Source organism: Gossypium hirsutum, chromosome A05 (assembly GCF_007990345.1).
Source record: "Gossypium hirsutum isolate 1008001.06 chromosome A05, Gossypium_hirsutum_v2.1, whole genome shotgun sequence".
Classification (NCBI taxonomy): domain Eukaryota; kingdom Viridiplantae; phylum Streptophyta; class Magnoliopsida; order Malvales; family Malvaceae; genus Gossypium; species Gossypium hirsutum.
Genome location: NC_053428.1, coordinates 30,257,664 through 30,272,629, shown reverse-complemented (window position 1 = coordinate 30,272,629; position 14,966 = coordinate 30,257,664). Strand labels below are relative to the sequence as shown.

Genomic DNA, 14,966 nt, shown 5'->3' with positions numbered 1-14,966 from the left:
GTTTATCTAAATCACCAGCAAAGTCGAATCAACATATCCAACTACAAACTGACCAAGTGCTTCATCCTGTTCAAAAATTAAACCAACATCTACGGTTTTTCGAAGATACCGTAGAATCCATTTCACAGCTTGCCAATGTCCTTTTCCAGGATCATGCATATACCTGCTCACAATCCAACAGCTTGTGAAATGTCAGGCCTGTATACACCATCGCATACATCAAACTCCCAACTGCATTAGCATATGGGACTTTCGCCATATATTTCTTTCTTCTTCAGTTTTCGGAGATAATTGAGCACTAAGTTTCAAATGAGAAGCAAGTGGGGTACTTACATGTTTTGTGTTTTCATTTACACCAAAACATTGTAATACCTTTTTCAGATATTGCTTCTGATTTAAACAGAGCTTGCCTCTCGGTCTATCTCTACTTATCTCCATGCCAAGAATCTTCTTGGCCTCACCTAGATCTTTCATCTCGAACTCTTGATTCAATGAGCCTTCAGCTTATCTATCTCATTTTGGCTCTTCGAAGCGATTAACATATCATCAACATACAAGAGTAGATAAATGAAAGATCCGTCATGCAGCTTCTGCAAATATACACAATTGTCATATTTGCTTCTTGTGTACTTCTGCCTTCTCATAAAGCTATCAATCGCTTGTACCACTGCCTCGGGGATTGTTCAATCCATATAGCGATTTGTTCAGCTTACAAACCCAATTTCTACCACCAGCATCTGTGTATCCTTCGGGCTGAGTCATATAGATCTCCTCTTCTAACTCACCATGCAAGAAAACCGTCTTAACATCAAGTTGAGCTAGCTCCAAATTCAACTGTGCTACCAAGGCAACAAAATTCTAATGGAGGAATGCTGCACAACAGGGGAAAATACATCATTGTAGTCAATTCCCTCCTTCTGAGCGTAGCCTTTAGCTACAATCTTGCCTTGTAGTGAATATCCTTCTTGCTAGGAGATCCATCTTTCTTTGCGAATACCACTTGCATCTGATTGCCCTTTTACCTTTCGGTAATTGCGCCAACCCCAAGTATTGTTCTTCCGGAGAGACTGCATTTCTTCATCCATGGCGCTTTTCCATTTATCACTTTCTAAGCTTTGCATTGCTTCTTGATAAGTGATAGGAATATCATCAACAACGGGAAGGGCGTAGGCCACCATATCAGTAAATCGAGCAGGTTTACGAATTTCTCTCCGTGGCCTTGCAACTGCAACTGGTTCTGGTGTACTTAGTGGTTCTTGGGTCAGAACCTCTTTAACCTCTAATTCCTCCATTGTGGCTGGAGAATTAGACTTATTAACTGGGCAAATCCCCATCTGCTCAAACTCCACCTGTTTTGGAGTACACTCCACCTGCTGTGGAGTATTGCTCGTCTGAATATCTTTATCTGCTACCTTTTTCAATGTGGCAGATTCATCAAAGGTACATCTCTGCTACAGATCATTTTCTTTGTGCTTAAGCACCAAAGACGAAATCCCTTCACTCCAGAAGTGATTCCCATAAAGAGAGCTTTCTTTGCCCTCAGATCTAACTTTGACTCTTTCACATGGTAATATGCAGTGGTTCCAAACAATGTAAGGAATCATAATCTGTAGCCGGTTTTCCAGACCATACCTCCATAGGAGTTTTTCTTTCTAATGCAGATGATGGCAAACGATTAACAAGATGGCCAGCGTATGTCACAGCCTCAGCCCAAAATTGCTTGCCCAACCCAACATTGGACAACATACATCGAACTTTCCCCAGCAATGTTCGATTCATACGCTCTGCCAATCCATTCTGCTGTGGTGTATCCCTAACTGTGAAGTGTCGAACAATACCATACTCTTGGCACACATCGAAGAACGGATCACTTTTATATTCCCCTCCATTGTCCGTCCTAAGCCGTTTGATTTTCTTGCCAGTCTGGTTTTCGATCATAGTTTTCCATTTAAGAAAAACTCTAAGCACTTCATCCTTAGTTCTCATGGTATACACCCAAACTCTTCTGGAAAAGTCATCAACAAAAGTAACAAAGTAGTGTTTTCCTCCCAATGAAGGTGTCTTGGAAGGCCCCCACACATCTGAGTGAACATATTCTAAAATACTTTTGTATTATGGATAGCAGTGCGAATTTCACTCTCTTTTCTTTCCCAGAACACAATGCTCGAAAATTTTAATTTGCAAGCCTTTGCACCTTTCAACAATCCTTGCTTTGCAGAATTTGCAAGGATTTTTCGCTGGCATGTCCCAACTTCATATGCCACAACTGTATTGAGTCCAATTCTTTGTTGCCGGAAGCTGCAGCGACTCTCCAATAATGTACTACCTTGGTAGTAATACAAGTTATTTTTCCTGATGCCCTTCAATATCACAAGTGCGCCAGATGTCACTTTCAAAACCCCATCTTCATAGAACAACTAAACCATTGGATTCCAAGGCTCCCAATGAGATGAGATTTTTCTTCAAACTGGGCACGTACCGAACATCAGTCAAAACTCTGGTTGATCCATCTTTATTCTTTAATTGGATTGAACCTATCCCAAAAGTTTTACAGGCATTGTCATTGCCCATATAAACAACTCCTCCATTTAGTTCTACTAAATCAGAGAACCACTCCCGGTTAGGGGACATATGATAGGTACAACCCGAATCTAATATCCACTCATCTGAATGGAACGACGATGATGATGCAACCAGTGATAGTTCAGAGTCACTAGTATCATGCTTAGCAACACAAGCATCTACAGCAGTTTTCCCTTATTCTTCAGCTTTGGACAATTTTTCTTCCAGTGGCCTTTCTCATGACAAAAAGCACATTCATCTTTCCCGAGTCTGGACTTTGACTTTGATCTCCCCTTTTGAGTTTTCTTCCGAGTGTATGAACGACCTCGGACTACTAAAGCTTCTGTATCTCTGATTGAGTTTTTCTGTTTGTCATTCTTTCTCTGTTCATAACTGTATAAGGCTGCACAGACTTCGCTCAGAGATATATCACTCCTGCCATAAGTAGAGTAGTTTCTAGGAACTCAAACTCCTCATGAAGTGACCCCAACAGCATCAAAGCCAAATCTTCATCTTTGAATGTCTCATCCATATTCAGCAAATCAGTGACTAACTGATTAAATTTGGTGATGTGATCATTCATTGTGGTACTTGGGACGTATGTGAAGCGAAACAGTCTTTTCTTCAAGTGGAGCTTATTTTGACTGTTTTTCTTCAAAAATTTTCTTCAAGTGCCACCCACAACTTATTTGCAGAAGTCTCCTTTGAAAAAGCATACCTCTGCTCTCGAGAAAGGCATGATCGAATTGTGCCACATGCCAACCGATTGATCGCCTTCCAATCTTTCTCCTGTACATCATCTGGTTTCTCTTCATCAATGGCAATGTCTAGACCCTGCTGAAAAAGGGCATCTAGAACCTCACTTTGCCACATACCAAAATGGCCCGTGCCATCAAAGATCTCCACGGCCAATCTTGCATTTGCAATTGTCGGTCTTGTCCACATGGACGATGTTGAAGCTCCTACACCGACCGTTTTCTCCATAATCTTTCAATATACCTAAGGAAATCTTTTCTGATGTGGAAGATCAGTTTAAACTGCAACCACAGAGCATACTACAATTAACCTTCGGCTCTTGATACCACTTGTTGTTCCAATAGGGTCGGAAGCGTGTAAATTATTGTACTAAAAAATCACACAAAGTTCAATTCCCAGGGAAGAGAGGTGGATCACATGGATCTCTTAAATACCAAGTCTTTCCTTAGACAGAATATCCCTTCTATAGTAATTTAATAGCACAATTAAATACTACTATTATACCCTCAAATATTGAAAGAAAAATAGGACAAGAAGAACACAAGAGATTTAACGAGGTTCGGTAAATTATACCTACGTCCTCGGGCACTAATACCAGATGATAACTTTACTATCTCCAAAGTATTACAAACAAATAGAATTCCTTAAGAATTCTCAAATGGGAGAAGAGAGAAAACTAAGAGAGAAAGATTGGTTGGGATGAATTGAAATAAGAAATGAGAAGGCCTATTTATAGTTGAGGTTCAAGGACCAAACAATAAATAGCCCATTATCTCAAGGACCAAAAAAAATTATCCCTTGCCACTTTTCCAAAGTTGGTGGTTGTCATTATTGATTGTCTCCCATTAATGTTAATGGCAACCATTATTAATTGTCTTCCATTAATGTTAACATCTTTTTTATCCTATACTTTTTTTCCATATTTTTCTTTTGCCACTGAATCTAGCCATCTTCACCCAGATCTTTTTTCCTAAAATTACAAAGCCATTGAACCTAGAAATTGCCCTTTGAGTATCATCCATATTAGCAAACCTAACAACCATAAACCTCTTACCTTCCATGCTTCTCTTAACTGGAATAAATGTATCCAATACATTCCTATGAAATCAGAATAGCGCCCATAATCCTTTCCAATGCATGCTGTCCAGAATATTGTATACGAATACCGTTCTTAGATTATTTCCCACTTTTCGATCACCCATAGTAAGATAATGTAGTTATCTTTTAAATGGTCAAAGGAAATTTTAGTTCATAATAGGGTTTATTTCTTTATGTATTTTATATTTTTTTCTCATTTATTCTTTTCTTTTCCCTCCCTCTCATGTCTTTTTTCCTTCGATCCATTTTTTTTGTTTATTTTTTCATTTTTCATTCTCTACTCTCTCTCTCCCTTCCTCTTCTTCTTCTAACCAAACCCTTACAAACCCTAGTCTACACCTCTATCTAAGCTCTAGTGTTATTGCTTGGTCGAAATAAGCCACTACTTATAATCTTCTTTTCTCCCCTTTTTGTACTTCTTTCTTCTTATTTTTTCCTTCAAAATCCCTAAATGAAAACTAGCCCAATTTTTTTTTAAAGTTTTTGGCACCAACACTTTGTGTTAGAGCTGTTACCACTATAGTCACTTTTCCACTCTCTAAGGCTATCAAATACTCCTTTTTTTTCTCTCTTTGATTTTTCTTTCTTTCTTTCTTTTTTCTAAAAGCACTTAAGCTGTCAACCAAAGTTCGGTTTGGCGAGCTTTAAGTGTCAATTTGAGTATTGGAAAAGTCAAAAGTTGATCACTAATGTTTGAAGCGACATAGCTCGAAACCAAAACCAATAAGACGAATGGTAGAGGATATCTAAGGCTTGCAAAGTTTGAAGCTTTGTCTAGATATTTGTGTGTGTGTTTTGAGAAATCTAGACTAGTGAAAGAAAAAAGAGGAGATAAAGGATTTTCTTTCAACAATGGTATTAAAGGCCGAATAAGGCATAAGAGTAGTTGGTTGCAACTCGGAAGTAGGGGCGCTAAGGTTTTTATCATGTGAGAGAAGAGAAGATTTTTGAGAGGATGAGAAGAAATAATTTGTTTTTAAAAAAGATTTTTTTGGGTTTTGACTTTTGGTTTCTAAATTAATTAGTAAAAATATTTTAGGGTTTTAATTCCATTTATTCTGATTTATAATTTAAAAAATATAATTTAAATATTTGGCAATGACATGACATCTACGTAGGCGCTTAACACTTTAGAACTTGCCACGTACACTTTCCATCAGGCCCTTAACGATGTGTAATGGAACAGTGACTAATTTGTTACAAAACAATAATGTTAGTGACCAAAATGTTACAAATTAAAGTTCAATTACTGAGAGATAAACTTAACAAAACATAAGTGATTATTTTTATAGTTTACCCTTTTTCATTTACAAAAAGACCTCATTTAAAATATCTCATAAGTTCTTATGCTCTTCACAATTTTGAAATATAGTCCTTGTACTTTTATTTTTATGAATTTAGTCTCTCTACTCTTTAGACTTTAAAATTTAGGTCCAATTGTTAACACCATTAAATCATACGGACCGTTGGCATTGAAATCAGTAGGAGTATTGTCTCTGAAGTGCTAATTCAACAATTCAACAAAAGTTAGAAATGACCATTCAAGAAAGTGCTCTAAAATTATATCCAACATTATGTGAAGTAGAAGGTTTAACTGAGGATGAGCGCTGTTGCACATTGAGCAAAATTTCTAATCATCCAATGCAAACGCAAATTCCAGATCATCTAAAATTATATCCAACATTAAATTATTTGTTTCACTAATGATATTTTAGCACGTTAAATATGTATTGTAGTTTAAAAATAATAAAGTAGATTATATATTATTTTTATAGTATTATATATTATGATTTTTTAATTCATATAATAATTATATTAAGAATTTTATTAAATTATATATTATTTTATTAAATTATATTTAATAATAATTATGTTAAAATTTGGTTAAACTATTCATTATTTTTATTAAATTATTTTTAATAATACTCTTATTAAAACTTAATAACAATAACAATAATTATCTACCTAAAAAAAATCTGCTAAGGGTATTTTGGTCATTTTAGTTTTTTTCCTTATGCTATTACAACATCATTCCATTCAACCAAACACAAGAATACTATTACAGTTCTCTTCCATTCCATTCAACCAAATAGTTGAATTACTGATTACAGCTCTATTTAATTACAGCCCTATTTCATTATAGTGAACCAAACGTACCCTGGATATTTCAAGCGGAGATCCCTTTCCATGGAGCTAGGATGTTGCTTTCAAAACAGAACCGTAATGTTCTTTTAATAATCTTGTTGTAACTATTTTTATTACATCGACTTTTCATCTGAGAAATATTAAGGCTAACTGTGTAGCTTTTAAATTTCGGGGTTATGAATGGTTTGAGTTATATATGAAAATTTTAACCAAAATAGAAAGTTATATATATAAAAGGATATACATTTAATAATTTAGATAAATAAGAGGAAGTGGGTTCGAGTGTATTGAAGTGTATTATTCTCCTATTTAAGGGTTGAGGAGGGGTCATAGGTAGTTCTAAGCATTGTATAAAAATCAAATATGATTAAAACCTATAATGAGATTATTAAAAGAAAATTAAATCATCCCAACATAGCTAGTGAACAAAGTGGTAGATTCGTAGTAGAAGTTTCCATCAACTGAACGGTCAAATTGTGATTGAGTTTATACTTTTTAATTTTTGAGTTGAATTTTTTTTATTTTTAAATAATTAAGTGTAAGAATAATATTTGATACATTTTCAATTAAATATTTAGATTCTATAAGTAAAATTAGGGGTTGGCAAATGTCCTCTAAGATATAGTAAAATATAAAAAATATATATTTTTGAAAAGGGGAACAAATTGTTTTAAGCTATGATTGAATTTATATTTTTTAGCTTTGAGCTCATTGACCACAATTTATTTTATTGTTTAAAAATAATAAAATATAATAATATTTAATATATGGTCAGTGAGTTTTTAGACTCTATAAATAAAGTTAGGGGTTGTCAAGGATCCAATAAGATATAGTAAAATCATAAAATAAATGTTTTAAAAAAAGAGACCCAAACTGTTTTAGGCTGTGATTGAGTTTATATTATTCATCTTTGAGATGATTGAGTTTAATATATTTTATTGTTTAAAAATAATAAAACATAAGAATAATATTTGATATATTATCAATAGAGTTTTTAAACTCCATAAGTAAAGTTAGGGAGTTAACAAGTGTATAGAGTATAGTAAAATATTAAAATATATATATTTTAAAAAAAGATACCCAAGTTAATTTTTTAAGATTGCTTGGGAAGTAAAAGAAGTACACTGCTAGCATACCAAATACTAACCCTAAAATATAACTTTATGTTAATGATTATATATTTTATAATTAAATTTAAATAAAAATAAAATTTTAAATAATAAAACAAATCATTTGGGTGAGTTAGACTAAACTCGAACTCAAGCTCAAATCTAAAATTTGTTTTAGAATCAATCCTCTAAATAGTAGTGTCAAGACTTTGAAAAAAAGAATAATAGTAAAAAAACTATGGGTTAACCAATCACAACAAACAATGATTAGTTATATTGGCTGTACAAGGAATTGATGGTATGATAGATAGGGGTGTAAATAAGCCGAGTCACACTCAAATATTGGCAAGCACGAGTTCAATATCTCGTTTCAAAATTCGAGCCCGATTGAACATCAAAATTTAGGCTCGAGCTCGATTAAGTTTGTCTATCAATTTTTGTACGTAAGCTTGAATTCAAGCTTGATTAAGCATGTTTGTATATGAGACAGAGCTGATTTTGCTTTCTAGTTGCAATTGGAGCTGACTAACTACAAGAGTAAAAATTCAAGATGGAAATAAAAGTTGGTTACATAGTTTCAAAACTTACTACTTATGCAAAGCTTTGTCTAGAGTGTAATCCACGATCAATCTACTACAAGATGTGATTAAGTTCACTAAGTTACAATTTGACTATTATACATTAATTAGATCATTCGCCCCACTAAAACTTTCTCTTGGAAGTTTAGTTACAAATTAAACAGAAAAAATATTTTGTTTATAGCAAATCTATACCAAAATAAGTTACTCAACGAACAAGATAAATGTTGTCAATCTCATATCTAAACAAGAAACAAGCTTAAAAATTCAACTGGTGTGAATTTTAATCTCCTTGAATTGTGATTGTGTATATCTTCAATATGGAATAAAATAGCACAGATTTTCTAGGAATAATCCTTTAAAGAAAATGGATATTTTTAATTAAAGAAATTCAATCACATCGAAAGTCTTCAAAAAGCTCTTACTTGACTTGATTTCCTTCACATTCCAATACAATAAATGAACAAATTGCGGTGGAAAATCCTTCAAGATATGTATTAAACAGTGCAAGGTTTTTGGATTAAAAGAATGCCAACATATATGGCAAGTTGTACAACAAGTTAGATGCAAGTTAAGTTGCAACAAGAAAGTGTAATTGGCATTAACAATATATAAGCTTGAACTCGTTCGTAATTAAACTTTTTGTATATAATAAGGATAAAGTTATAATTTCATGATATAGAAATATATTCAAATGAAAAGTTTGATTCAATCCAAATTTATAGTAGTCAAATTTGGTTTGACAAATAGCTCGAGCTACTCAAGCTTGAGCTTGACTCAATAATTATTGTTGACACATTTAATGGTAAAAAAGATTCTATGGCTATTTTTGTGGTTAAAATAGTGGCAACAACTTTAGGTATCGTTTCATTGCCTTGTTTATTTTAAGAGTTGACAAATTTAGAATAAAAGTATTGGACTATATGTTGTGGAATTATTTGGACGAATTAAAGCTTAAAACATGAAGACCAATTGCCTTGAAATTGAAGACTGGAAAATTAATTTCTTTCGGATTAATTCAAGTTACTTGTGGAACAATTAAAGACATTTTGTATAGTTGAAGACTTTAGATTACACCGGGACCCTTATGGAATTATTATCTTATGCCGATTTTTAGCTTTACTTTATCGAAAAGTGATTAGATTAAAACTCTTATATAAAAAAACCTTAAGCTTTGTGTAGGTTAAAATAGACCGAGAGATTAAGAGAGCACAAATTTGTTCAAGTTAGGAACGTTTTTATGTGTGCATTGCATCTGTAAATAATTAAGAGAGTCTCTTAAGTTGTAAAACTAAGCTTTCAAGAGGTATGCTTAGTAGGAGAGTGATCTATTCTTGTATAATAGTGAGGCCACTAAATTGGTGAGTGTTAGCCTAGTGTTAGGACTTAAATTATTAGTTGTACTATGAGAAAGACAGTGGATCATTGCTCTGGATAAGGCCTCGTGGATAAATTGAGGTTGAACTGCGTAAACAATCTTAGTGTTCTTTATTGTTTTCTCACTTTTGGTTTCGTGGTTGAAATTGTGGCCACAGTTCCAAGCACTATTGTATCCACAATTTATGTTTTTCAAAGCAAGTACCCCTTGTTTGTACAACTACCAAAATTAATTTAAGTTTTTCTTGAATTGAATTTTAGGACAAAGTCAGAAAATTACTTTAAAAGAATCAGAGATAAGCCATAAATTATAAATTATTGGAGGGGGGCAAAATATAATAAATCTACCATTTTTGAGAGGCCAAGGCCACAGCCTCCCCCTTTTATCTTTGTCCTCCTCGAAGTTGAATATATTACGAAAATGAATATCTCATTTACATACGGATGTTTCATACTATTACTGTGTTAAAATCAATTATTAACAAATTAGTATAGAATTACTAGAGCCGATAAATTTTTTTATTTTAAAAATAGTTATAATTAATGATCCTTCAACCTTAAATCTTGAAATTTCGTTTTAAAATAAATGCAATTAGATCAAATCCTCATTTTATTAACCTTATTTAATTTTTGTTTAACATTAAAATCAATATTTAAGTTAAAAGCATATTTTTCATTGAATCAATCAATTGGTCTAATTTTACCATTTCAATGCAGATTTCATCGAATCAATTTATCTAACTATCAATAATAATAAAAAAAATCAATTGTCCAACATCAACAAAATCTGCATTATTCTTCTTAAAAGAAAGCGTATTATGATTTATGAGATGCAAATTTGCAATTTTTCAATATAATTATTAAATTATTTATAAATTTATTATACACTTCAACATCTACAAGTTACAGGACAGACCGCAAACATTTAAAACCATCGATTGGGTTTCGTTGATGGGTCTAGTTTTGAATATTTTCCTCTATTTTTATATTTGTATATTCATACCTGGTTGATATTTTATATGTACTTACTTTCTTTTGTGTCAAAGGAAGAAATCCAGCTCATTATTGTGAATGTGTGATAGGATCCAACGTGGGGAGACCTGCCAGTTCACCCATTTCTTTTTCTCATACTACAACAAATTCCATCTTCATATTTAACTCAAAAATTCCTTTACATTCCTATATTAATAATCAAAAACTGGTAATTAACCGATGATAGATGATTTAATTCTCGTATTGAATATGAAGTCAATTTAAAATTTTTTGGTAGTATCTACCTATCAATTAGAAGGTTGGTTTTCCAAAAGCGTTGTGATGACTAAAACTCAGGGGCTGGCTGGGCTGGGTTTACAAAGAAGCCATAATATGACAAACATGCGATTTTCCAGTAGGGAATTGCGCGTGGAACATGATAATGCTCTTCCATTAACAACTAATCCCCAATCTTTGTTTATTACGATTTGAGGAGATGAAAATGCTAGTTGAGAAGCTTTTTGAGATTTTGTTTTCAACGCTGCCGCCCCATTTCCCTCTGGTTTGTGATCCTAACTGTTATATTCTGTGCTTATGATTAGTGGCGTTTATGAACATGGGTTCATGTGGGAATATGCATCCCTATACCCATAATATTAAGCACGATTTGGTACCAAAATTTATACATGTCATGATATAAATACAGAAATATATGTCCATAAATACATGACATTTAGTGAACAAGTCCTTTGAATGATGATTAAACAACTCTGCCAGTGCGTGCAAGTCTGGTTCTTTTATATACAATATTTATTTATTGATACAACTGGTTGTTTTATATTTTCTCAAGGAAATAGGGGCCCCTATCACTATTTTTATTACACTTTAAAATAAACTCATCTATAAGTAATCACCAATTTAATTTGTTCTATGTTTGGTCAAACACACCAAATCATATAGAATAATATATTTCTTTAAATCCCAATTTGTTGTTATTATTATTATTATTATTACTATCTGACAGGTTAACATTATGAAACTAAAAATCAAGATATATAGCCACAATGAAATTCACAATGAACAGTAAGGGACCAAGGGGTATTGATTGTGGAGTTGGGAGGGTATATTAATGCAGAGACAGTGAAGGACAGGCTTGAGTGCATACAGTCACGGAGCTGTCATTCTTATTTTACCAACCCAACTCTCTCCCTTTCCCCCACTTTCAACATCTCAAGTAGGACTATAGACAGCAAATTAACGTTAGCAGCTGTCTGGTCTCTCCTCTCTCTCTCTCTCTCTCTCTTTCTCTCTTACAGCAACCACAACAATCAACCAACCAACCAACCAACCAACCAACTTCCATAACATCTTTTAAAGTAAGCTTCATCCCATTCGCAGACCATCTTCAATGATTCATTTGTTGTGAGCTTATAGAGTGGGGGCGGCGCCTTTGGAAATGGATAAAGAGACAAGAATCGTAAAGCAAACATTAGCAAAAGTGATGAAGATCATCAACCGGAATTGCAGAAGCTTCAGCTTGTTACTACATCAATCTTGTCAACTGTAAATATAAATCCGATAAAGGAAAGTTACCCATTTGTTTTTGTTTTGCTTTGTTTAAAAAGGCAATGACGGCTGCTTATCCATCTTACCGATCACCATTCGGTGACACGACGTTGACGAAAGTGTTTGTTGGAGGATTGGCTTGGGAGACACCCACCGATGACATGCGTAGGTATTTTGAACAGTTTGGAGAGATTCTTGAAGCTGTTATCATCACTGATAAAATAACTGGGAAATCTAAAGGATATGGCTTTGTAAGTATCTTTTCTCTAATTAATTTCTTCTTATAATATATATGTATAGTTCATTAAGATCACTGCATTTCTGTAGGTTACTTTTCGTGATCCAGAATCAGCTAGGAAAGCTTGTGTTGATCCAAACCCTATAATCAATGGAAGAAGAGCAAATTGTAACATTGCGTCACTTGGAAGGCCTACACCTTCACCTCCACGAGGTTGATCAACTTTTCTTTTCTTTTTTTCTTTTTAAAGTATTTCCGCCAGAAACCTTTATTCGAAACATATAATGAATTGGATATGGTGAATTCATATATGCAGGAAGCATTCAAGGTAGCAATCCTTATCAGGTTGTTGGACAGCAAGGTGCACCATCTTATAGTGGAGTTGCAGCACCACTGCCACCACCTCCACCTCCGGCTCCGGTCTTTTATGCACCATACGGGTATGTACCACACATTGTTTTCATTCAAAGTGATCCATGCCTTCAACACATTTCTTTTTTTTTCTTTTGCTTATAGATATGAATATTAATCAATTTGGCAAAACCGGTAAATTTTTCAGAAAGCATGGCTTTGCTTTGTAGGGCTCAAATGTGTATATCAAAATGGTCCCCCAAATGATGTTTAGATATATGAGTTTATACCAACAGCCCCATTTTTAGGCTTTTAATTAGTATGTTCAGATTTTATGCATTCTATAGTAATCTCATGCTTACCGGGTACTAATTAGAGTGTTTGATGAATTCTGTGTTTACAGGTACACAACTTACGGTCCTGAATATAGGTATCACCAAGTAAGTGATTATAATTTGTTTTTTTTTTTTGTTCAATATTAAGTCAAATGGTTCATAAGCCAACAATGTTGATTGAATGGTCGCATTGCAGGCTGTCTATAATCCACAAATTCAGCAGCCACAACACTATCATCAACTTTATGGATCATCATCATCATCATCAATGGGCTCCCCATATTATTATGGGTATTGTTTGCAACCTCCAAGAGGGACATTTTCTGCACAACGCTTCCATGGACCTTCCTATCTTTACTATCCTACTCCAATGGAGGGGTCCTCCACCAATCCTCCTCCCCCACCCTTTCCCTCTTCCTCAGGTAAAATTTTTCTAATATTATCATCTACCATCGATATTTACCGCAATGATCACGGTAGCATTCGTTACATCCATGTGAATGAGCTGTATGTATTGTTGACTTATTGCCATTTCCCCAAATGATTGATCCATAGAAAGTCATGACAGAGGAGCTAGCATTGTGTAAACTAGTAGTGATTGCATGTGGTTTCAGTATCTGGGATGATGGTTGATTCAGATTCATGGAAAATATGGAGAGCCCCACTAAACATGTTATGCACTGTGTTTTTATTTTTTTATATGCAAATGTGGAGAGCCCCAAATTACCATCATTTTTCATCCTGCCATCGTATTCTCACCCACAAATGCAGATATAATAGATAAAGTATTATAGAGATAACTTATCAAAAGATAGGTTGAGAAAAATAGTCTAAAAATATTAAATGAAAGAGTAAAATAGTTTTTTTAGTTAAAATTTTTATCCATTTATATTATTAAAAATTGACATAACTGACAGATATACATGGCGTGCTACTTGTACCGCATGTCAACTTTCAATATTTAATTTTTAATAGTAAAAATAGATAAATTTTTTGTAAATAAAAAGAAATGTATTCCGACTCTCAATCCAAGAAACTTTATTATACTTTTACAACATATAATATATATGATAACATTTTTTTCCATTTTACTAATTTTGGTTGCAGATTCTCAGACTCAACAACATACCACAACAGAAACAGAAGATGGTGCCACTACATCTGAAAGTCCAAAACCCTAAAAAGATGTTGAAACTGTATAATCTTGAGGTTCTTCAAATCACCTTATTTCACTCTTATATTTCTCAACAATTCGGCCATAGGTGACACTGCAATGCCCCCTCTTTGCAGTAAAAAGAGCGCTAATCAACTACCCTAAGCAGATTTTTTTTCCCTCTTCTTTAATTCCCAAGAAAAAAAGGCCATTAATTCTTATATTTTTTTCCCAAACTTCTCATTCTAAGTGATTCATTCATTAAGAGCTTAACACATCTTTTTACACAATTGTATGAACAGTAAAGGGAATTGGATTACCTCGATAATCATTTTTTGTTGTTGTTGATTAACAATTTAGCTCTCAACATGTTTTTTTTTCGTTGATTTTAAAAATATTAGCTATATTTTGAGGGCTAATTAGGTATTAAATATTGAGTTAATGAATTATGTCATTATTTTGTTAAAGAATTAACAACAATTAAAGAATGAGTGATTGGAATGTCACAAATCGATAAACGTTTGTGATATTTTTATATTTTTGTATGTTTATTTAATTCTTGTTGTTAGATAATAATATATTTTAACATTATAAATTGGGTAAATTACCATAATTAGTCATACAAGTATTAGGGTGTTCTTATTTAGTCACTTGAACAAAATTTTCAATTTAATCATTGTCCTTAAAGACATTGTATATTTTGGTCATTTCGTCGTTGAATTCCTA

The 14,966-nt window shown here is 33.3% G+C and overlaps 1 protein-coding gene across 1 annotated transcript; it reads left to right on the top strand.

Annotated features, from left to right (window-relative positions):
• Positions 1-11,757: 11,757 nt before the first annotated feature.
• LOC121229033 (RNA-binding protein 38) lies at positions 11,758-14,705 on the top strand. The gene is made up of 6 exons (XM_041112163.1): positions 11,758-12,414; positions 12,491-12,614; positions 12,718-12,841; positions 13,156-13,192; positions 13,284-13,509; positions 14,195-14,705. Exons 1-6 carry the CDS (start codon positions 12,226-12,228, stop codon positions 14,266-14,268), a joined length of 774 nt encoding a protein of 257 aa, XP_040968097.1. The 5' UTR covers positions 11,758-12,225; the 3' UTR covers positions 14,269-14,705.
• Positions 14,706-14,966: the final 261 nt, after the last annotated feature.

Coding starts and splice junctions, on each gene's coding strand:
- LOC121229033 (XM_041112163.1), top strand. CDS start 12,226: ATGACGGCTGCTTATCCATCTTACCGATCACCATTCGGTGACACGACG. Junction 12,615..12,717: donor TACACCTTCACCTCCACGAG/GTTGATCAACTT, acceptor TCATATATGCAG/GAAGCATTCAAGGTAGCAAT. Junction 12,842..13,155: donor GTCTTTTATGCACCATACGG/GTATGTACCACA, acceptor CTGTGTTTACAG/GTACACAACTTACGGTCCTG.